General features: G+C 33.7%; 1 protein-coding gene across 1 annotated transcript in view; it reads left to right on the top strand.

The window, feature by feature from the left end:
• LOC144447450 (BCL11 transcription factor A-like) overlaps nt 1–19,470 on the top strand; it is a 38,144-nt gene extending 18,674 nt beyond the window's left edge. The window contains exon 3 of the mRNA XM_078137484.1: nt 14,073–19,470. Coding sequence (XP_077993610.1) covers nt 14,073–16,462 — 2,390 coding nt within the window. The 3' untranslated portion in view covers nt 16,463–19,470. The remainder of the gene's footprint in view (nt 1–14,072) is intronic.
• Nucleotides 19,471–23,901: the final 4,431 nt, after the last annotated feature.

The raw sequence follows: 23,901 nt of genomic DNA on the forward strand, positions 1-23,901 counted from the left end.
GTCCATTACTTTGGGTGTCTAGTTGGGAAATTGTTCAAATCAAAATGATCGCATCACAGGTGTGTGATTTGGGTCAAAAAATGTGATTTTTGGTCAAAAATCTTAAACTCAGAAACTACTGGGCAGATTGGAGCGAAATTTGGTGGGAACATTATTAAGGGGGTGTAAAGTAAGATTTGTTCATGACGGGATGATTCCATCAGTGATATGCAAATTAGGGCTAAAAATGTGTCTTTTTGGTTAAAAATCTATAATTCTAAAACTACTGAGCAGATTGGGCTGAAATTTAATGGGAATGTATCTAGGGATGTATGGACGAAGAAATATTAAGCATACCATGATTCCATGAGTGATATGCAAATTAGGTGTAAAAATGTTCATTTTTGGTCAAAAACTTATATCTCAAAAAGTACTTGGTCAATTAGTCTGAAACTTGGCAAGATGTTTCTGAAACTGTTATTCTGCAGATTTTCTTAAAAACATTTTGACAAAATTGGCCCTAGCGACCATGACCACGCCCTTTAGCAACAACCAAATGGCAGTATATTTTGGTCAAATAACAACATCATCTGGTAAGCAAGTGAGTAAACATTCAAAAAATGTATGCAAATTTGCATAGCAACAAGACCACGCCCATAACAACAGCCAAATAATCATGTATATTGCAAAGATAACAACAGGAATAGAAAGACAGATGAATAAACATTCAAAAAATGTATGCAAATACCCTAGTAACCATGACCACGCCCATAGCAACAGCCAAACGGTAGTGTATTTCACAAAGATAACAACAGGGTTTAATAGACAGTTGAATAAACATTCAAAAAATGTATGTAAATTTTCCTAGCAACAAGACCACGCCCAAAGCAACAGCCAAATGATCACGTATATTGCAAAGACAATATCAGGAATTCATACACAAGTGAACAAAAACATACACAAATGTATGCAAATATATCTAACAACATGACCATGCCCATAGCAACAGCCAAATGATAGCATTTATCGTAAAGATAGCAACGTGGTTGGATAGGCAACTGGATAGTTATTCAGCAAATAAACACCTATTGTTAGCATTGACTAGCATATGGATAAACATTTTTAAAAACTACAGTTGTGCTACAACGCCATTGGCGGTATTTTTACAGTATGTTGCAACAACCAGCCTGTTGTACAGTGATATTCAATATAGACACTTAGAATAGAAACAAGGAAGTGATCTCAGACTCTTGTGTTTTGTTTAGATTGTTTATCCATTTGACAAAAATAAACAATATATGCCAATGTCATTCAAAACTGTCAGTGTGTAGGATTGATGATTCTATGGTAAAATAAGCATAGGATCATTCAAAATACTAGTAGTACAAAATACAATTTTATATTATTAAATTCCCTATCAAAAGTCATAGTAAGACTAATGTCCCTAGTTGACTTCTCCCTAAATACCAGAATTTTGACAGTGTTGTAGTCTAGGCAGTGGAAGTTTATTGTTTATCCCTGTAGATTTCAAATATATATATAATGTAATACATGACAGCATTTAAAATTTAACTGCTGGTAGCAGTAGAGTGTTGGCTGTGGAGAAACCATACTTTTTGTAAGACCTATTGAACCCGAGATTATGAAAATCAAATAATATCAGCAAATTACTCCTGTCATTTCTTTTAATATTTCATATGCTCCTATTTTTAGCACATTTTTACATGCTCCTCCAGAGTGTTAATTGTCATAACCTTCAATTAGTCAGTCGACAAAAACATTAATTCAAAAGTATCTAAAATCTACTTCCTGTGGAACTATCTCTCTTGAGGTTTTCACATGTAAAAAAGATTTCATTTCTTTGAAGGGAAAAAAATGAAATAACTTTGCCAAAGGTAGCTGTGAAGTGTACATCTTCACATTGTATACTCCTAGTGAAATGTGTATTTCATAGCTTTTAGTCATTCTGGAACTCTTAGTGTCATCTCCAATACTCACATTAACTATGCATGCAGCTTGCAATAGCACATCTACGGCCTAGCTGACAACTCAACCTATATTTTATTCACAGAAATATATGTTTGCATTTACAAACTTGTTAAAAATACAGCAGTACTTTACAAGTAACATTGAAAGTGGACTATAAAGGGAATAGATATATGTACAAGAAAACCAGTTCTCCATCTCAACTTTATAATATATTTATAACTATATAATGGGCAAGTGAACACTGACAGATGAACAAAGCAAAAAGAAACCATATCTGTTGTACCTTTCTCATCATAATTTTAATTTTATTTAGCACAAATAAAATTAGTTGATACATTTACATGTATCCAATGTACTTTGGTTGATAACACAACCTGGATGCCTAAAGAAAGGTTTGTTGGTCTGTCAACCTTAATGTTGCATTCTACTACACACAGCTCACTAATATAGACAGTGTGCCAGTACCACTTGTAAGTTTAGATAAGATGTATGTCTGTATTGATTGTCAATCTCTGCTATGTTTGCATTTGTTTTGTTTCATAGTGCACTTACCCAATAAACCTAATGAGAGTGAACAGTCAATATTGTAATTGACTCTGAAGCCTTATCGTTTCAATTTCAGATAGCATTGAACAAGTAAAAACTTTTGTGTCGGCTTTGCGATAAATACCAAAGGCTTCAAAATTTAGCCAAGGATTACAAAATATTATGACGAAATCATCAATTTATAAAAAGGATGAATTTACAAATGATAGGAATGTAAGCAGTTTAGTATTGAGACTCAGCTGTTCAACTGTACATATCATCTTTATCCTAGGGAGCCCTTTCCTGCTCCTCATTCCCTAGCTTGATTAAAAATGTGTTACTATTGTGTAACAGATCCACTAAAATGTCGTCTGTCATCATCGTATAAATAATGTTGAAACTGATGTTTCTCTTGAATCTAGGACATGGTTTTTTGAAAAAATGACCATTCACATTATTTTCCTTGAATTGAAACTTTGTAATTACATTTGAAAAGTAATAATTAAACCGTTGAAGCATTTGTGACCCAGCGATTGATATCAAATGTTGAGTAGCGTATAATCTTTGACATTAAATGGTATTATGTGAAAAATCCATGATGACAGCAAATAGCTCTAAGCAAGCGGATTACATATGAAGTACTAACAACTTGTCTTTGAAATTCTTTTCTCCATTGTTATAAATGAATATGAACAAGATTAATTTGGTACAGCTGTCAACAACAATTTTGTGTCTAATTGCTGTAATTTACATAGAGTTTTTTGTGAAGGGTTGTAAGTAGATAAAAATCTATTTGAGTCCCCAAGGTTATGTACCAGGTAACTCTCCAAAATTATCTATGTAATTTAATGGGACACAATTTTAATATTATCAAATTAACCCTTTCTTAGTCTCTTACCAAACTTCACAGAAGATAATGTCAGCATACCAGCGCAACTTAAAATATATTGTCACAAGCAAATTCTGAATTTTTGTATGATTTGATGTGATAATTTTGAGCCATTGTTTTCAACAATGGAACATATTAGTGTCACTTAAAAGCAGCAGCTTGCATAAATTTGAAATAAAATTTCACAAAACTCAGCTACATTTATGTATTGTAATAAAGTTTCAGAAATCTATCAAAAAAATAAATGTATCTATGTCAAAGTGAAATTTATTTGTACCTGTTTATTTTACCATGGATTGCTGAAAGTACTAAAAATCCAAACATTACTTTTATGAATTAATAATGAATGTACTACATCAAAACTGAGACTATTTTACATGACCGTACAATCTTTTAAAATCATAAACATACTTGTAGGAGTTATTTGTAGATAGCTATAATTCAGTAAACCATTGTTAAGTGTTATTACGTTAAACACCAATTTCATTACAATGAAGTGATAAGGAGAAGTACTGTTCACTGCAGATGAGTGACATTACACTTGGAGACAAGCTGCTCTAATAATCATACTGTTACAATGTCTAGAAGAAGAGTGATGTCACAATTGGGAACACATCGCTCTTAATCTCATGATCATAGTGTCAATGTCAAGAACAGTTGCATCAAACTTGTCAACACACTGCTCTTATGATGATACAGTGTCAATGTCAAGATTAGTTACATCAAACTTGTCAGCACACTGCTCTTATTCTCATGATCATCAGTGTCAATGTCAAGAACAGTTGCATCAAACTTGTCAACACACTGCTCTTATGATGATACAGTATGAATGTCAAGACTAGTTACAATTGTTATTGATCCCCATGGTGTAACTTCAATGGTTTCAATGGTGATATTATAGTCACCTATTAAACCCTGTGACTTGGATAGCTAATCATATTATCATTATTTACTGTATAGACTTGTACTGGTTCATCCTAACATGTGATCTAGGTATATTTGATAGGATTTATTGAGGCACAACCCCATTGTATAACTACCAAGTACATGAACATTCAACACTGATAATATTAAACACAATGTTTACACACCACTTGCAGTTCTGTTCAAGTTTGTGATATACGTAGTGTTTTTGTTAGGGTGGTACAGGGGTTTATTCTACCTGTGTTGCAAAGTGTTTTTATCAGCCTGTGGGTTCCAAAATCTTAGCAAATACACTGTATATTGTATACAGAACAACGCAAACTAAGACTCATGGATAATGTTATTGTATCCTGTCCATTCACTCAATGTATAGCCACCCTGTCCACAGGTGAAACTGGAAGTATCAGGGATTATTTGCACATTTATGGTAAATAATACCACAAAAGTCTGACTTTTTTTGTGTCAAATAGGAAACAAAACATATGTTTATGACAATACTATATACTGATATTTTCAATTATCACTTTCATACTTCTTTTTAATTCTACAGACATATCGGCAGGTCATAAGCTTCAAACAAAGACATGTACATGTAACGTGTCTACTTGTAAATTTATTGTTGTCTGTCTACAGCTAAAACCCATGCATCTACAATCTACATCATATCATTTCCCAATAGATGGAAACATTTAAGTTTTCGACAAGAAAAAATAAAAAGTAGCAATTTAATTGTTTTCAAAACAGCAGAATTGTAAAATCATTCTGGACATGCCGAAACAGTAAACACTTTAAGATATACTCATAAAAAGATTTTAGTGCATAATTACAAGTAAATTTTAACATGCAAAATATTACCCAAATTTAAACATATGCTAAAGTGTTTTTATAATACCCTAAACCAACTGTGATAACATGAACAGTCCCAATAATTGACAATGATAACATATCTCTCACAAATGATGAGTACTCAGATAATTATATCAAAGCGGAGTATATCCATTGTGAAAGGTAATCTTTTCAATGAGCAAGGTGATAGGTGGAGTAAGAAGGTACTTTACTTTTGTAATCCTACAAGAAGAGTTGTCTGAAATTCCTTCTATTATTTCCCCCAGCTGATACTGCACAATAGATCATTTATCCTTCTCAGGACAAAATTACCATTACTGTAGTATTTGAATTATATCAAAAAATGATTTTTATTGTCCAGCTGACTTAATTGTAACTTTACAAAGGATGACAGATTTGAAATTTCCTCAATTTTTTTTTATTGGTAAATAACTAATTTTCATTTGTGATGTTGTAATTGCAATTCATTATTCAAACAGCAATAGCAAGTTTGCAGAGGATACATATATTTAAAATGTCAGGGATTTTTCAACTGTTTGCTGATAATGTCTATTTGATATTTGTATTGTAATTGATATTGTATAGGTTTAATTGCTAATGTGCATATATACAACGATATTGGGTTAAATAATTTAAGGATTTCTGTTACTAATTTGAATATAAGATTATGATATATTAAATATTTGACTTGTAATTATGATAGATTTATTTGCTAATTTGCACATACATCTTGTTTATATTTTGAGCCTTTCTGCTAGTTGTAATTTGCATATACAAGTTAAATATTTTGAGCCTTTGCTAATTTGCATAATCAGTATTTGAATTGTAATTGATATTGCATAGGTTTATTTGTTAATTTGCATATATACAACAATTTAAAATATTTTGAGGGGTTCTGTTATTTTCTAATTTGCATGATCGATGTTTGAATTCTAAATTGATATTGCATAGGTTTGTTAGCTAATTTGCATATATACAACTTTACTGGTTCAGTTTTTTGCACATACTGTCTCATTACAAACTGATGCAAATCTGATTTGTCACAATTTTTTTTGCATTTCCAAGAGTGAATAGGGGATATATGTCATTTGATATCAAAGTAAGGATTTGATCCGTTTCTTGTAATTACCTGTGACTAACTTGAAGACAAATAATAAAGCCCACTACACAGTCATACTGATAATGATATATGTGTGAAGATAGAGCTGGTAACCTCTGGATTGTGCAGTGTACAAAAATGTACTCTATACATGGTAAGACCCAAGTGATAAGAGCTACATCTAGTAAGTTGTTGTGAACCCAAAATTAGGAATTTCCTACTTTGTAATATTTGGTGTTGATGTTGTTGTTTTTCAGTATCACAGTAGAAATACAATTTTCAAATCGTTATATCTGAGCTATTGATATATTGATATGAATTTTGTTGTGCTGTTTTTGTCAAATTGCAAGGGTGTTTAATCAAAATGGAAATTTCAATTACGTTTTTACCTATATCACTTATCTGATCGACTAGGTTTGAACAGTCCCTGATCCCTGCTGCCATGTGACAAGAGTTGAAGCAGTTACTCGTAACCTGTGTAAATTACATTTAATGAGATCTGTTCTGGTATTCAAATTTAATGATAATGACGTCCTTGGCAGGGAACCTTAATACACCATGATTTTGGCACTATATAATGTTTTATATATGCTATAAAGTCTGATAACCCTAAAGCCAACAGAAATAGAGTTGTTTATGTGCCGTCAAATACAGTCAGACTGACAAGTTACGTTGTCCTCACTGACTCATTCTGTTGTACTCATTACATGTGAAACCTTCCAGCATTGTTTAGTTATTCAACTTCTAGTCTAGCTCATAAATACTATTTTATAGTCTGTCTATAGTCCCTCGATACATTGAGTTCCATCAAAATACAACCTGCAATGCCAAGGAAACATCACATTTCTTTCTATTATTCATAACCAGTAATTTATTACTACATATTATGCTATATGCTACCAACTTTGAACATATGTAATGACTCTTTCTTCGATCTGTTGTGTGTTTTTATGTAAATGAAAGATATGCACAATTCTATTTGGTGAAAAATAAAGAATGTTCCACCTGTCAGTGTACTAGTACCTTGCCTCACAATAACCCTGAATTGTGTATACATCTGTCTACACATGTATGTCAATTAATTTGAATTATCTCCTGACATGCACCAAATACCTATAGGTTTAATATGGATGAAAATATAGGTTAAAAAAATAACATGTCAGACTTGCGTGTAAACAGGTCAAATTTATATCTCAGTATTCATGCAATATATCTCTTTCACTTTCTAACTAGTTGTTCATTTTAAAATACTACAAGGCCAGCAACTGTGTATTTTGTGTATTTTTGTTTGAATAGTATTTAATATATAAGACTGACTATTAAATCAAGTTTTGTAGTGAAATTTGAAGGCTACAATTTTAATATTCCTTTTAAGTTTTAGGTGTGATCACATTGTGACAAGACATCATTGTAGTCTTGTAGATGACTAAATAGCCATAGGGTAAATATAACCATCCCACACCAATCAGTGAATCAATACAAATTTTAAGACTCAAATTCAGACAGACTTAATCAAACTCCTACATGACATTGCCATAAAGCAGTCTACACTAACTCTTCCTGTGTTCCACTATTTCAACAGCAGCCATATTTGATTTGTCATAAAACCATAGGGTTCAAGCAGCAGTAATAAATGGTAGGAGAAAAGAATGTGTGTGAATTTGTCTGCAATTGCAAGACAAATCATTAGGTGTGTTTGGCTACAATGTTGTGTCATACAAGATGGATTTGGCAAGTTGTACACCAGAAACTGGTTGGGTTACTGACATATATAACTGCTAGCTTCCATGGCCAAGATAGGGATACTAATGTTTTGGTTCTGTCTGCCTGCCTGCCGGCCTGCCTGTGGGTGCTATATATTCCATCAGTATTCAAAATGGCTGGCTTAATTGATTTGAAATTTGGAAAAAAATTGTATGAGGTGATAGTTAGTATTGATTAGATTTGAACAAAATGTATACATACTATACTAATATAAATGCATGACTGACTGCAAATTTTTTTTTTTACTTTTGTGTATGAGAATTTTAGATACTGTTTTGAAATCTAGAAAAAGTCTTCATAAATTTTTTAATATATTGTTTAGCTTGTATTTGTTTACTGAAAGAATATTTGCAGTGATTGTCAAAAGAGGGCATTCAATTGAGGCTAGAACCATCTAGTTATAGTGAGTACATGTACCCTAAAGTTCATATTCAACCATAGTGATTATGTATCAGAGGAAGTCCTGTATGTAAATTCAGCACTCTCATTAGGTCAAACATGGCCAGTGGTGAAGGCAGGAAAATCTGTTTTGAGATATCATTGTGCTGGAGCTTGACAACTTAATATATGGTGGACTAGAATGGAGACTTAATCACATTTAAACTATTTTTCAATAGTGCTTGACTTGTGAATGTATCCTTTGGTACTATATTGACCTTTGACCTGAAGAATAAGAAAAGGGTTAACATGCTCATTATGCCTCTGAGCTTGTAATGATACACTGTCACCTATGGCGATGGTGGTATGCCTTGTCAAATCATGTCCTGATATGCTGTTGACTGTGATAATGGTTGTACACCTTTTTGTCAAATCATTCTCTGACATGCTGTTGTATTTGATAATTGTGGTACACCTTCTTGTCAAATCATGCCGATATAGGGTATTCTGTATGATAATGGTTGTATGCCATCTTGTCAAATCATTCTCTGATATGCTGTCATATTTGATAATGGTGGTACACCTTCTTGTCATATAATGCCGATATAGGGTATTCTGTATGATAATGGTTGTATGCCATCTTGTCAAATCCTGTCCTGATTCACTGTTGCCTGCAACTGTGATGAAAGCACCTTCTTGAAGATGCTTGCCATGACACAGTTGTCTGTATCATGCTCAGTAAATATGCCTTCTCCACAAAGCATGCCCTGAGTGATAGACTGTTACCTACAACAGTTGCAGTGATGCAGATGAATGCCCACTGTGATACATACACAGCATGAAACCAGTTGATACATGAAATACTCTATTGTGAAGCAGTACTGTGAAAAGAAACAAGTGTTAAAAATAACCTTTAATGCATATATTAAGGTGTGTCTAAAGAGTTGACCTGTGCAAATTATTGATCCATGGATGTTGTTTTTTTTATCCTATTGAGAAGGAAAATTAGAGACTCCATCATTTAAATCAATGAAGAAAAAGATTTGAATAGCAAGGACGTTACTCAGCCACAGTTTTGTGAAAACATGACTTACTCTTAGTCATTGTATTTTAATGGTTATGAAGAAAGATGAAGCCAAAACACCAAATAACTGCATGTTTACAATTATTTAGTGCTTGCATATTATAAATCAATTCAATGTATATGATTGCAATTCTAAATAACTATAACATTGGACCATTTCAACATTTCAGTATCATGTAATTTGGTGGTATGTTTTAATCACTGCATACATGTATATTCAGATATTAAAAGTATAGAAACCATGTATGTATCTTTCTACATTAATCTACTGGTACTATCAAGACTGTATAGCATGTACAATATGGTGGCTTTAAACAGTTTTTGAAAAGCATTGTACAACAAATTATAGAACCATCTGAGTTACCCAGAAGTATTGTGCTGCCATCCTGTCCAAACCATGTAAATGCTACCAGATTTTTACCTTTCTTTCACTCTTAGACCTTACAATAAACACCGAACCATTAAAACCATTCTCCTGCCCTTGCAAAGAATACAATCAGACATTAGTACACAGTGACTGTAACATTATGGCAAAAGTGGTACACATAATTTGTAAAGATTACAATAAATGCCAGGACCCAGTGAACTGTACATACAAGATAGATAAAAGGTATTATCATAGTGGATAGGAAAAATCAGATGGTGACCCTGCAAAAAGAATAACATTAAATCTGTGGACATTAAGACCTATTTTTGAGGAGTGGTTTGCTCAAATGCAACCCTTTGATGTTTATCATTCCAATGCTAATATAAAAGACATGTGGGGACAGGCCAAGGCACAATGGAAATCAAAAACTACTATTACACCAGATGGATCATTGTTACAAATACGAAAAGAAAGTAATATCTCAACTTGTTTTGTTGACACCTTTTTTAAAGTGAATCGTCAACAGACATATAGTTTGACCTTTTGCAAGGTATACTATGGCATTTCTCTTTCATTTAGTATGAGCTTAAAGAATGTCAGTTTTATGTTGCAGCATACAAAAAATGAAAATAATGTAAGAAGTTTCCTGCGAGTGACAATTGCAAATTGTTTTTAAAACTTTTACAAGAATCCCTGCCAAATGTAACCATAGGAACAGGTCAACATATTATCTGATTTCCCCCCATCTCTGATCGCTCCTTTTCCATAGGGGATTCATATTAATGAAGTGTTCATTATTAAGTTTAAACATATTTTAATGAAGTCTGTATTTCTTTATAGCTTTACTATGTTGTTGTACATATATCCTATACAGTTACTGAACATTGTTTGAACTTTAAGGTAACAAAACATAGTTTGGACAGGATGATATGGACAGGATAATATAGACAACACTTGGAATCTGAAACATGGTAATCAAATATATCAGCAAGTGATACATATTTTCATTTGATAACATCATTGATACATTGGTCACCTTCTCAGAAGTCTATGGCTACATGATATGGCCATTCATTAGGAAGTAAAGCAGATCTGACAAGAAACCTCTTCTAGAAATCACGGAATTTTTAACACAATAACACTACTGAAAATGTCAAGGGTTCTATAGGCATGGGAAGGTACCTGGATGTATCTTATCAGTTTATGGACTCGATGACTTGAAATGAAAAAGAGATCACTCGGCAAATTATATATTATTTTGATTTGATGGCAAATTATATATTATTTTGATTTTATGCTACTTTGGGTTTACAGTTTTGGGAATATTATTCAAGGTATTAAATTCAGGCTAACAAAAAAGTGATTTTGGTCAAAAAGAATTGCAGTAGATCAGCCCATGTTTGGTGTAAAGAGGGGACAATATGAAAATATATTCCGTGCCAGATACTTGCAATTTGAAAAAAATGTAAATTTTGATCCAAATCTTTCCATTTAATATAAGTGATACTTGACAGTAACTTTTGTGAGCTGTCTAGATGAAAACTATTCAAAGCAAGATGATTTGATCAATTTTGTGCAAAATGACTTTCAAAAGGCCGAAACACTACAAATCTGCTGGAACATGTTATCCCACTATTTAGTATTCCTAGAACGAACATTTTTTTATGATTATTCCACAGCAACCATGACAACAACTATAGCAACTAATTGAATAATGCCATAATGTAGCAAAATAAATTGTTGTGCTACTGTGATAATGCCTTTGAAATTTTTCAGAGATAAAAATATGAATTGCTTTGTGTCATGATGGGTGTGGTGTGCACAATGGTGTGTATATTGCAAATGTATTTTGATGAGTGTAGTTGCAGCTAGTGATATCAATGTGTAGAGTTCTCAGAATTTCTAATACCATGATTTTTTTAGTTGAATATTCATATTGGCTTCCTGGGCATTGAAAAAGACAACACATTCCTGCAATAAATTAGTGTTATATACTTTTTCAGTAATGCACTGTTCAGATTGACCAAGCAAACTGTCTATCCTGCACCATAATGTTATCAGTCACCACTTACGTATTAATGATGATTTCGGCGAGAACAGTATCTTATCCCAAAGTAATAAAAAAGCATGTCAAAAACATCTGTGTTCCAAATTTTGACTCTGTCTCATTAGTCATTACCGTCAACAATTAGTCAAAGCTTTGATAGATAGTCATACATTCTTTGGTTCATTTGTTTATCTTTTAATGTACTGGTACTTACATAAACCTTGTACAAGTGTGTTACCATTTAGTACACTCAGAGGGTGCCACAGTTTAAATAACCAACCATTTAGTATACTTCTGCTCATCTAGTGTTCTTGTTAACAGAAGCATAAGATGAATTATTTATGCTGTAGGTAGTATACATGTAATGAGGCAGCTAATAAATAAAGCAGAGAATTAAGAATAGTATGTTTTATTTTAATATATCACATAGTGTGAAGATTACAATGTGTAATCTCTTACAGTGAAAATTATTATTTACATCGTTGATGTCACAGAACTTCATTAATAATACATCTATATTAGTAGAACAGACTGCCTGGTTTAAACACTGTTGAAATAAGACATCGTGTATAGGTGTAGTTCACTCATAATTTACTGAATCCTGTCCCAACACATCATGACCCAGTATAGAATACAACCTGTTTTCTGTTTTCACAATGAGATATGTTATGGACATGTCAATTGTCCTTTTCATCAAGTTCAAACAAATATTGTGAACATCATCCAAAAACTCTAAATAGCAATGTTCAAAATGTACCTTCTATACCAGCTCAAATACTTAATCTAAAATGTTTAAATTATATAAAGTCCAGTTTTGGACTAAAGTACTGTTGAACTTGATAAATAATCCATGTACACATCCATCCATCCAAACTTAACCTGTTATCAGTTTGCCCTACTGTGACGACAACATAAGTTGTCACATCATTATTTTAGAGTAAATAAATATGTATTTATTTATTCTGCTTAATGTTAAGAAATCCTAGGGGGTATGCTGATGGTTAAGTCTACATCTTCAGTACTCTTGTGAAATCAAACTAATGCATGATGATGTAATACTGAGTACAAACATTTGTAGAAAATTTGAATGCTATCAATGTGCAATGAAAAAGTCAATTTTTAACTGGTATGAAACATGTCATACGGTGTAAATGAGTGAAATGAACTTAAGACGTGTGCTCTCTCTCTAGTTTTCTTCTTTCATCAACTAGTGTTTGAATGAGTTGATATGAAAAGAGATAACTACATTTTATTGTATAGTCGTCATGATTTCATACTCAATCCAAGTGGTTTGCATAATTCAACTTACAGGATGGCACATGGAAAAATTCTTCATAAATGCAAAATAAACAGTTATTTGACAAGTTCACAAAATAGATGGCCATGAATTAAAGCGAGAGAAAAATTAGATAAGTATGTGAATATCTTATGATGAGCACAAATTATACTGATAATTGATGAGGTGCCTGTTCTCTGCAAACGCTAACAGAACTCCACACACAGTGGATTAGGGAATCGTTTTTTTTTCCATATCTGGCGGCACTTTGAGTTTTACTTTCCTTGCGGTAGTTGTTGATCAATTGATTATGAATAAAGGAGGTGGTTTAGCTAAATATTATCAATCAAAAGTGAAATATTTTATCTCAAATCTTACTGTATTATGCTTGCTAACATTTGATACCACTCTTGGTTTTGTTGGCTGGCATAGTGCCAGCTTTAAACAGGGTGCTGTTAGCATTGAGGGAGGGTAGGTATGAGAAAAATAGATGTTGGGAGAAGGGCAGAGCAGTTCTTTTGATGAATGATTGAAATGGGGTACTTAGCGGTGGTCAAGCAAATTTTAAAGAGCACATTGAATATTAAAAATATGTTTGATAGAAAAGAAGTTTTTACATGGTATTACAATTCATATACACCTTTACCTGAACAAAACTAAAAAATATATAAAGAAATAAAAATTGTATAACTTGATTTGTGTTTAGAAATAGAATTTTATTTGTATCATTATTACACAGTATGGAAAATTAATCAAATGAAATGTGTAATGAATTTAGTTCCTCTGAAATGTTTTCAATTACTTCTAACTGTGGTAATTTCATTTTCCTAGTTGTTTGAAGTAGTGAAAATAGCCTATGGATGAAAATAAACTCATACAGGAATCTTTCTTTTTAATGTTTGCAGAATCAGCATCATCAGAACCAAGTAACTACACGTGTACACAGTGCAAAGAGGAGTTTAGCAGTGCATGGTTTGTTTTACAACATGCACAAAATGTACATGGTATGAAGATCTATCTTGACAACAACATGAATCTTGCCAGTGAGACTCCCCCGAGCCTGCATCTGGAACAACCTCCACAACTTGAGCTACTGTCACCACATCACCATCAAGAACAACAACAGCAGCAGCAGCAGCAGCAGCGACATCTGCAACAACATCAACAACTGCACCTACAGCAGCAACATCAACATCAACATCAACAACTGCAAATACCAACACTGCCTCCTCTTCCTCCTCTGCCACCAACATCTCAACATACCCCAAGTCCAGGTCTGCCCATGGAAAGTCATCATCAGCTAACCATTGAGACAAGTCCCATTCGTCCACCAGTGCCTCCAATAGAGAACAACCCATTTGCTTTGTTTCTGAGGCCACCCATGAGTGAGCCAAGTATTATAACTAGCCATGAGCCAACAATATTTCATCGTCATGCTCATCATAATTCTGAAATATTGAGAGATGCAATACATATGGAAAGAATACGCATGGAGAGACCAATGGAAAGAATGGGTGAACATTTTGGCATACCAGAAATGTTTGACAGAAGACCTATCATTTCAGCTCCACCACCACCGCCGCCACCACCACTGCAGCAGCCACCACCGCCTCCACCTCCACCTCCCCCACCACCGCCACCACCACCACCGCCGCCGCCGCCACCACCACCACAACCGCCAACACAACTTTCAATACCATCGGTTCCTGTTGTATCACCACCACAACCTGCTCCACCAACTTCATCTGCTTCACAGACATCAGGAAATGGACCGCAATCTGTCGGCATTGAACCAAGTCTTGACTTTTATTCACAAAGACTGAGACAGTTAGCAGGAACCACAAGCCCAACTAGCCCACCACTGTCTCCATCAAAGAGAAAATCTAGTATGCACCACAGGCTATTCAATTTCACACCGATGAAAGCAGCGACCCCATCAAATAAAATAAAGTCGTGCGAGTTTTGTGGCAAAACATTCAAGTTTCAAAGCAACCTAATAGTCCACAGACGTTCCCATACTGGGGAAAAACCTTACAAGTGCCAACTTTGTGATCATGCATGCTCACAAGCCAGTAAACTCAAGAGACATATGAAAACCCATTTCAATAAGAACAATAGTCCCCGTTCATCTTTAACACCTGGTACCCTATCACCTAATGAAGATGCATCACCCACAGGAGCTGCTGTAGATGTACCAAGCGCCAGTTCAGTACTCAAGTCAGTAGTTGATCAGTACATTAACGACAGCAAGCAAGCATCTGTATCAATCCATTCTCCTGTAGCTGAAGACCTTGAAGACCTAACAGATAATTCTGGAGCAATTGATCTTTCAGGATCCCGATCAAGTCGCAACGGTACAAGAAGAAATTCAGATGTCAACAGTGGTAATGGTAGTAACCATAACAATCACTCTCTGTTGAGTGAAGTGATGGAGAATAGTGGGCTAAATGAAATTCAGGCATACAATGAAGCTTACCAACAAGCTATAGCTGAAAGCTCTGCATCAGGTAGTAAAGATATTGATGGCGATACAGCTTCTAAAGCTGACACAGAAACTGAAGATATGGAGACTGATACAGAAGTCGGAAAGGCTGAAATGAATGCTGTCGATGCTTCAGATACCAACAGCATCAACTCCAAAGATCTCATGTTTGCATCTGAGAATACCAATGGAAGCATGGAAGGGGAACCATTTGTGAAGAAAATCAAAGTAGAGCCATCATCTACACCACCACCACCTTCAAGTGTGGATGGTATGTATACTTCATGGCTGCCAGCTGATACAAGTGGTGGTTCTACCAAAGATCTCTTTGTCAACTCACCAGCAACATCTGAATGTTCCACTGCCAATGGAGGCTCCAATGTGTTTCCTCTCAGCAGGCCTGATTCTGATGACAGCCCAGTGAAGTCAGAAACAAGTAACAGGGCCAAATCTCCAAAAGGGGGAGGAGACAAGAAGAGTGACACCTGTGAATTTTGTGGTAAAATCTTTAAGAACTGCAGTAACCTGACAGTGCACCGACGTAGCCACACTGGAGAAAAACCATATAAGTGTGAATTATGTAGCTACGCCTGTGCACAGAGCAGCAAGCTGACCCGCCACATGAAAACTCATGGCAAAGGTGCCAAAGAGGTGTTCAGATGTGAGGTGTGTAGCATGCCATTCTCTGTGTATAGTACATTGGAAAAACACATGAAGAAATGGCACTGGGGTGGCGGTCCCAAACCTACCACAAATACAAATAATGCAAACAGTACCAACACCTTAGCAGACATCACAGAAGGAAGTGCATAAATCCAAGTCACTTTGCAATTTGTAAAGGCACATTCCAACTTCTTGGTTTCGCATCAAAACAAAAGGTCCATGAGTTTGGTCACAATCAAACGATTGAAAATCAAAAAAAAAATCAAAGTTTTGCATTTCCTTCTTATGATGGAGCATTCATTTGTGAAAAAGAAATCTTTTATCATTCATTCATTTTTCATTCCAAATTCTTTATTATTATATTTATATATCTCTCTATCACCTTTAATAAACTCACAGAGTTCTGAAATAATAAAAGGACATCTTTTTATTGTTGGACACCTACAAGGTACTAATTCATTTGTAATAAAGTTCAATGTTTAAGTAGCACTTCAAAAGTGCCATCTTATTGAGTGCTGTATGATCAACGTTAATTCAGAAGTCATATTCAATACATTGTCGTCTCCGTATTTCTAGGTACATTTTGTCCTCCAGGAGAATTTTCATGTCAATGTTCCTTGCCAAATTCCTATGACTCGAAATTCACAGAGTGAAATTCGGTTTAAGTTAACTTTGATAATGGTATTGTATTATGTGCAATATTGTATTGGAAGTGCAGAGTTTATTGTGTTGTTGTTTTTGTTATTTTTACATGTTCACGATTGTAGAGACATAAGTTTATTCAAGCTTACTTTAAGACACTACTAGATTACAATATATTTATCAAAATTTGCTGATTTCCAAGGCTGTCAGACAGCACCTTGCAAGCCAGTGTACTGTGCAATAATCACCAATTTTTATCCGTCTTGTGTTTAGTGGCATTCAGAACTACAGTTCTGTCTGTGATCTTGCAGAAAAAATCTATACCATCCTTATTGCATAGCAATGTAAATTCACAGCCTAGCTGGACAATTAACCTGTACATTCATTCATTCATTCATTCATTCATTCGTAGAGTAGTTAATAACTTGCCAAGCAATTTAAAGTACTAAAATGTCATTTGAAATGATATTTCCACACATTTCTTCTTGCCTTGAACTCCTACAGTCAGTTCTTGCCAAGTATTACTATTGTACTCTCTGTGACTCAGAACTTCAAGTTCGTCAGTGTTTTGTCAAGTTTGTGTAATTAAAAGGTTTTTCAAACCATGACACTTCGGGTCTCCACATATAGGCATGCATTTACTTGTCAGAGTTTCTTGTCTCGTGTAATACTTTGCCTTTTTTCCCCTTTTTTTACACTTTGTACCTCAGTATGTTTACTAGAATCATGTGGTATTGTGTATTACAAAGCGTAGTTTAATACCCTTTTTCCTTCTTCATTCCTTTTATCATGTACAAAATCGAAATACTACACTTTAGAGTGATTTGTCATGTTACTGTTAATCAACTTAGTTTCTTTCCAACCAGTTTTAGTCAAAAAATTTATAGAGGAATAAATGTCAGTGATGTGGTGTGTAGTGTGTATAGACTAATACTATTTCAGTCTCTTGATGTTTGTAGTTGAGGATTCCAGATGGGAAACTTGTTATTCAACTAGTTGTGAAGAAAACAGATTCTGCTCAAAAGTTCTTGTAATTGTCTTGCAATAATATATATGGTGATGACGGCAAGTGATAAAAATAGTAGTTCAAGTTAAAGGAGCAGTTTCTTGAAGTTGAAAGCTGAACATTATTTTTCAGTTATTTAAAGAAAAGAAAAGGTGTCAGAAGATTGGTGTCAGTGTGTAATTTTCTACACATTGTAACTGATCTTTTAACTTTTAGATACCTAGTGCCAAGAGTAGCTTGGAACCTCTGCTGTCTGCCAGAGCACTATCTTTACGTAGCATGTAGGTTCTAGGTTACACAAGTCAGTGTTGGCAAAATCTGGTTTTTAAATACTCCAGTACTTTATTCACTGCCTGTTGTGTGTTTTTTCTTGCTTTTTTCGTGTATTTTGGAAAGATACAACTGCCATCATTGTATTATTACTGGTATCTTGTCTCATTGTAGTAGTGCCATAACTTTCTCTTGTGCCATAAGATTACAAATCGATTCATCATTTTCAATTCCATTTAAAAAGTACTAGTTTTTTAAGATTAATTAAGAAAATAATAATCATCAGCCCAAGGCTGATTTCAGTGGTCATAAATACATTTTTTCATCTGTAATATCAATTAATAATCATTAAATTGAAAAACAAAGATATATTTTCAATCAATTTGTGTCATCAAAAGAAAAAAGTCTTTGTTGGCCACATTGAAATTGCTAGCAGATGTCCAAGACATCATTGTAAGAAAGGTTATTATCTTGTCATTTGTCAAATAACAAAAGCCCCAGGCTGACTGATAGTTAAAAAAAAATAATAGATAGACAAAAAAACAAATCAAACTATCAAAAAAGTACATTTCTGTCCCAAGTCTGTGTGCTTAATAATTGAACATAGTGATTGTATCGCAGCTTAGTGGCAAGCATATCATTACAAATGTTACCAGCTCCACTTTAATTTATATGTATTTTGTGTCAGAGGCATTTTGAAAAAAAGTATATGTTATTTATTGTATTTAGATACAAATTATCTATTTGTGTGTATCTTTTATTTGATTTCTTTTTACTTTTTTCCACATTTGACAAGTCATCTAAGAGATGATAAAGTTTTTGTGGTACAGTGGATATTTAATTTAATGCTATTTGAACCCTTAAAGAGCCGTTCCTTTGTACATATATGTGATATTTTTAAAAAAAGGTCAGCATGTTTAGTAGTTCAGTTCAATAGAGAAACTCCTAGAGTTTTTTCCTATGAAATTGTTACAGAGTTTGTTTTTCCATGCATCCTTATTTTGTCCTATTTATTGTTCATATTATTATTGCTATTGTTATTAATATTATTACTGTCAAATCACACACGTGTATTGAAAGGACAGTAGCATATACTATAGGAACCATCGTGGTTTCCTTCAGAAAAAAACGACGCTTCATGTCTGCCTTCTTTTTTGCCTTGTGAAGAGTCAGTCAGTCAGTCAGTCAGTCATTTAAGTCAGTCACTGAAATGTGCTCACTTTGTCCTTCAATTTCTCTTTTTTCCTTAACATCTAGTGATGGTACAGTTGTTGTTAATGTATCTAGTGCAGATGTATATATATATATCAATAAAATTCTTTAAAATGAAAACAGAATTGTGTTGTCTCTATTATCTATAAAGTCAGATTACAGCATATGAAAAACTTCTTGATATATCATAATTTGACCCAGAATCGGAGTCACTCAAATTCTGATATTTCAATGACACATTGACATTCCACATTTAGTGAAATACAAAGTCAATGTCTCATGTCAATATATATGTTTGACCCTGCAATTCCTGCCAGTTGTTATCAACTACTGTCAGTCATCATGTACCGTATCAGTGTTTGTGTTAAGGGTGGTAAGCAGGTAAAATCTACCAGGTTCCCCAAACCAAATTATGGTAGATTGTATGGGAAACTTTCTGTTACCAGGGTTTACCCAACTTGAGCAAAAACTGGGTATTGTATGTAGTCAAGTTCAGTCAAATGGCTGGGAATGTATATGTTTACTGCATATTAAAGATGTCTGTATTCCACTTACTAAAGACCATCACTTCCTATAGGTTGAACTCAAACCTGGTATTCAGGTGTGAGAAACAAAAATACAATTTAGAATATGAAAATGCCCCAGGAAGTCTTATTATGACAACAAATGTACTATTAAACGACATCAGAAGACAGCAAAAGCATACAGCAATATTACAAGTAAAACATTCTAATATATAAGTTAGAATAATTTAACCAAGGTTCTATGCAAGTATGTTCACCCTAGCTAATGAAAAGTCTTGTGAACTCAGCTAACTAAAATGTCCAACATTAATTGTTACTCTGTATTAATGAAACTGAAATGGTGTACTTGGCTGGATTTTCCTTGCAGCATGTATACATGTATAGCTTATCATTACTGTAGATCTATGTTAAACAATGGAGAATGGCTGCCTCTACTATCTGTCATTGTCAAATCACAATATCCCCTATATTGTCTATATTGTCATTGTCAAATCACAATATCCCCTATAGTGTCATTGTCAAATCACAATATCCCCTATATTGTCTATAGTGTCATTGTCAAATCACAATATCCCCTATATTGTCTATAGTGTCATTGTCAAATCACAATATCCCCTATATTGTCTATAGTGTCATTGTCAAATCACAATATCCCCTCTATTGTCTATAGTGTCATTGTCAAATCACAATATCCCCTATATTGTCTATAGTGTCATTGTCAAATCACAATACCACCTCTATTGTCTATAGTGTCATTGTCAAATCACAATATCACCTCTATTGTATATAGTGTGATTGTCAAATCACAATATCCCCCTGTAACTGTCTAGTGTCATTGTCAAATCACAATATCCACTATATTGTTTATAGTGTCATTGTCAAATCACAATATCCCCTCTACTGTCTATAGTGTCATTGTCAAATCACAATATCACCTCTATTGTCTATAGTGTCATTGTCAAATCACAATATCACCTCTATTGTCTATAGTGTCATTGTCAAATCACAATATCACCTCTATTGTCTATAGTGTCATTGTCAAATCACAATAGTGTCTATAGTGTCATTGTCAAATCACAATATCCCCTCTACTGTCTATAGTGTCATTGTCAAATCACAATATCCCCTCTATTGTCTATAGTGTCATTGTCAAATCACAATATCACCTCTATTGTCTAAAGTGTCATTGTCAAATCACAATATCCCCTATATTGTCTATAGTGTCATTGTCAAATCACAATATCACCTCTATTGTCTAAAGTGTGATTGTCAAATCACAATATCACCTCTATTGTCTAAAGTGTCATTGTCAAATCACAATATCACCTCTATTGTCTAAAGTGTCATTGTCAAATCACAATATCACCTCTATTGTCTATAGTGTCATTGTCAAATCACAATATCACCTCTATTGTCTATAGTGTCATTGTCAAATCACAATATCACCTCTACTGTCTAGTGTCCTTGTCAAATCACAATATCACCTCTATTGTCTAAAGTGTCATTGTCAAATCACAATATCCCCTATATTGTCTATAGTGTCATTGTCAAATCACAATATCACCTCTATTGTCTATAGTGTCATTATCAAATCACAATATCCCCTCTATTATCTATAGTGTGATTGTAAAATCACAATATCCCCTCTATTATCTAGTGTCCTTGTCAAATCACTATATCCCCTCTACTGTCTAAAGTGTCATTGTCATATCACAATATCACATATCTATAGTGTCATTGTCAAATCACAATATCACCTATATTATCTATAGTGTCCATGTCAAATCACGATATCCCATCTACTGTCTATAGTTTCATTGTCAAATCACAATATCACCTATATTATCTATAGTGTCATTGTCAAATCACAATATCCACTATATTGTTTATAGTGTCATTGTCAAATCACAGTATCACCTCTATTATCTAAAGTGTCCTTGTCAAATCACAATATCACCTCTATTGTCTATAGTGACATTGTCAAATCACAATATCACCTCTATTGTCTAAAGTGTCATTGTCAAATCACAATATCCCCTCTACTGTCTATAGTGTCATTGTCAAATCATGATATCACCTCTATTATCTAAAGTGTCCTTGTCAAATCACAATATCACCTCTATTGTCTATAGTGACATTGTCAAATCACAATATCACCTCTACTGTCTATAGTGTCGTCAAATCACGATATCACCTATATTGTCTATAGTGTCATTGTCAAATCACAATATCCCTTCTACTGTCTATAGTGTCATTGTCAATATCCCCTCTACTGTCTATAGTGTCATTGTCAAATCACGATATCCCCCTACTGTCTATACTAAAGCAATTGTACTATCAGGTGACACCAAAATTTAACCCATTAAACCAGTGTATAAGTGGCTATAATGATCGCAGTAGCTGTGTATGCAAGCTTTTTCAACCAGCAAAAATAACCCAAATGTTTAATGGAAAATGGTTTAATTTAAAAAAGTTTTGTTGATTTCAATAATGAAAGAGCTATTCATGTATTCAATGACATCCTATTTACAACAACTATTATATATATGATATTGAAAAAAAGTGTTACATTCACCATATTGCAAGTACTAATAATTACTACTACAAATGATGTGGAAACAGTACTGACTTTTTTGCCGCAAACCATTAAAGAACAATGAGATATTGACATGTATTATGTTGTTTTACAGCATGCCTATGATACATTTTAATATTTTCTAAATTACTGAGTAGAGAGATAGTCTGTAGTTTGAATGGTTGAATACATCTAATGTAAATCAAAACTTGTACTGGCTTGGTCATCAGACATGCAAACTCTATACAGGTGTTCTCTTTACTAGTGTGCTGCAAGCTAAAAAGCTACCAAAATCAAAATATTGAGACCATAGCATAGTTTCTTCAAACTTTGTAGTGATTTATGCACTGATGCAGCTATTATATGTCTATATATAAAGTCTTAAAACCAAACTTTGTCACCTATGAGATTAAATTAATTGATGCATAGATCCTGGAGTGAGCCAAGATGTAGTGCTTCCTGAGACTGCTAAGTCCAGAATACCTGAGACCATGTGACACATTCAACTTACATGTAATGATTGTTTGTATTCAAACATATGACACAGTCCATATCTGCCCTCTAGTGTTTCTATAGATATATTTCACCAATAGTGTCAATCAAGAAAAGAGCAGAATGACACTTTCCTTGAACTGTATATTATGTTCATATGCTGCAGCCCTTCATTCTCGCAAACCAGAGTTATTATTTCTACCACTATGCTTCAAAATAAAAGTATGGACTGGCTCGTTAAGAACAGTACCATAAAGCGGTCATGGTTTGTGACGCTGCAGCCCTTATAGTTTGCAAAAGAAGTCTGACCAAAGTTTCACTAAAAAAAGTTCAATATTCCAAAAGTTTTACATTTTAATAATTTACTGCTACACCCATGGCATTAAATGGATACACAAAATGTTCACACAATCCTTGTATATTTTGTAATTTATGTAATTCTGAGACAATATAGTCATCTTACAGAAAAGTTATACCATAAGTATACTAACAAAGATGTGATAAAAGTTACATAGCTACTTCTGTAACAAGTGTAATATGATATCAATGAATTCCTACAGACTTCTGAAAATGAAAGGTTCAGTCAAATAGGCATAAATGTTTAGTATATAGTATTGAATACATTCCTAGGTATCTGATATTCAAAATGTCTCAGTTTTAAAAAATCTGTAGTGATGCTATAGTACATGTACATTTAAAATTAACTTTTTTTCTGGATTGCGAACCAAAGAAGAAACAAAATACAATTAATTTAGTTCCCACATTTTTGCTAGGCCAGACATCAAATCATTATTATATTGTATGAGGCATACAAATATAGGTAATACAGGAATTCGGTAAGAGTTTTACCGGTATCTATGATGCACCA

This window comes from Glandiceps talaboti, chromosome 2, assembly GCF_964340395.1.
Source record: "Glandiceps talaboti chromosome 2, keGlaTala1.1, whole genome shotgun sequence".
Classification (NCBI taxonomy): Eukaryota; Metazoa; Hemichordata; class Enteropneusta; family Spengelidae; genus Glandiceps; species Glandiceps talaboti.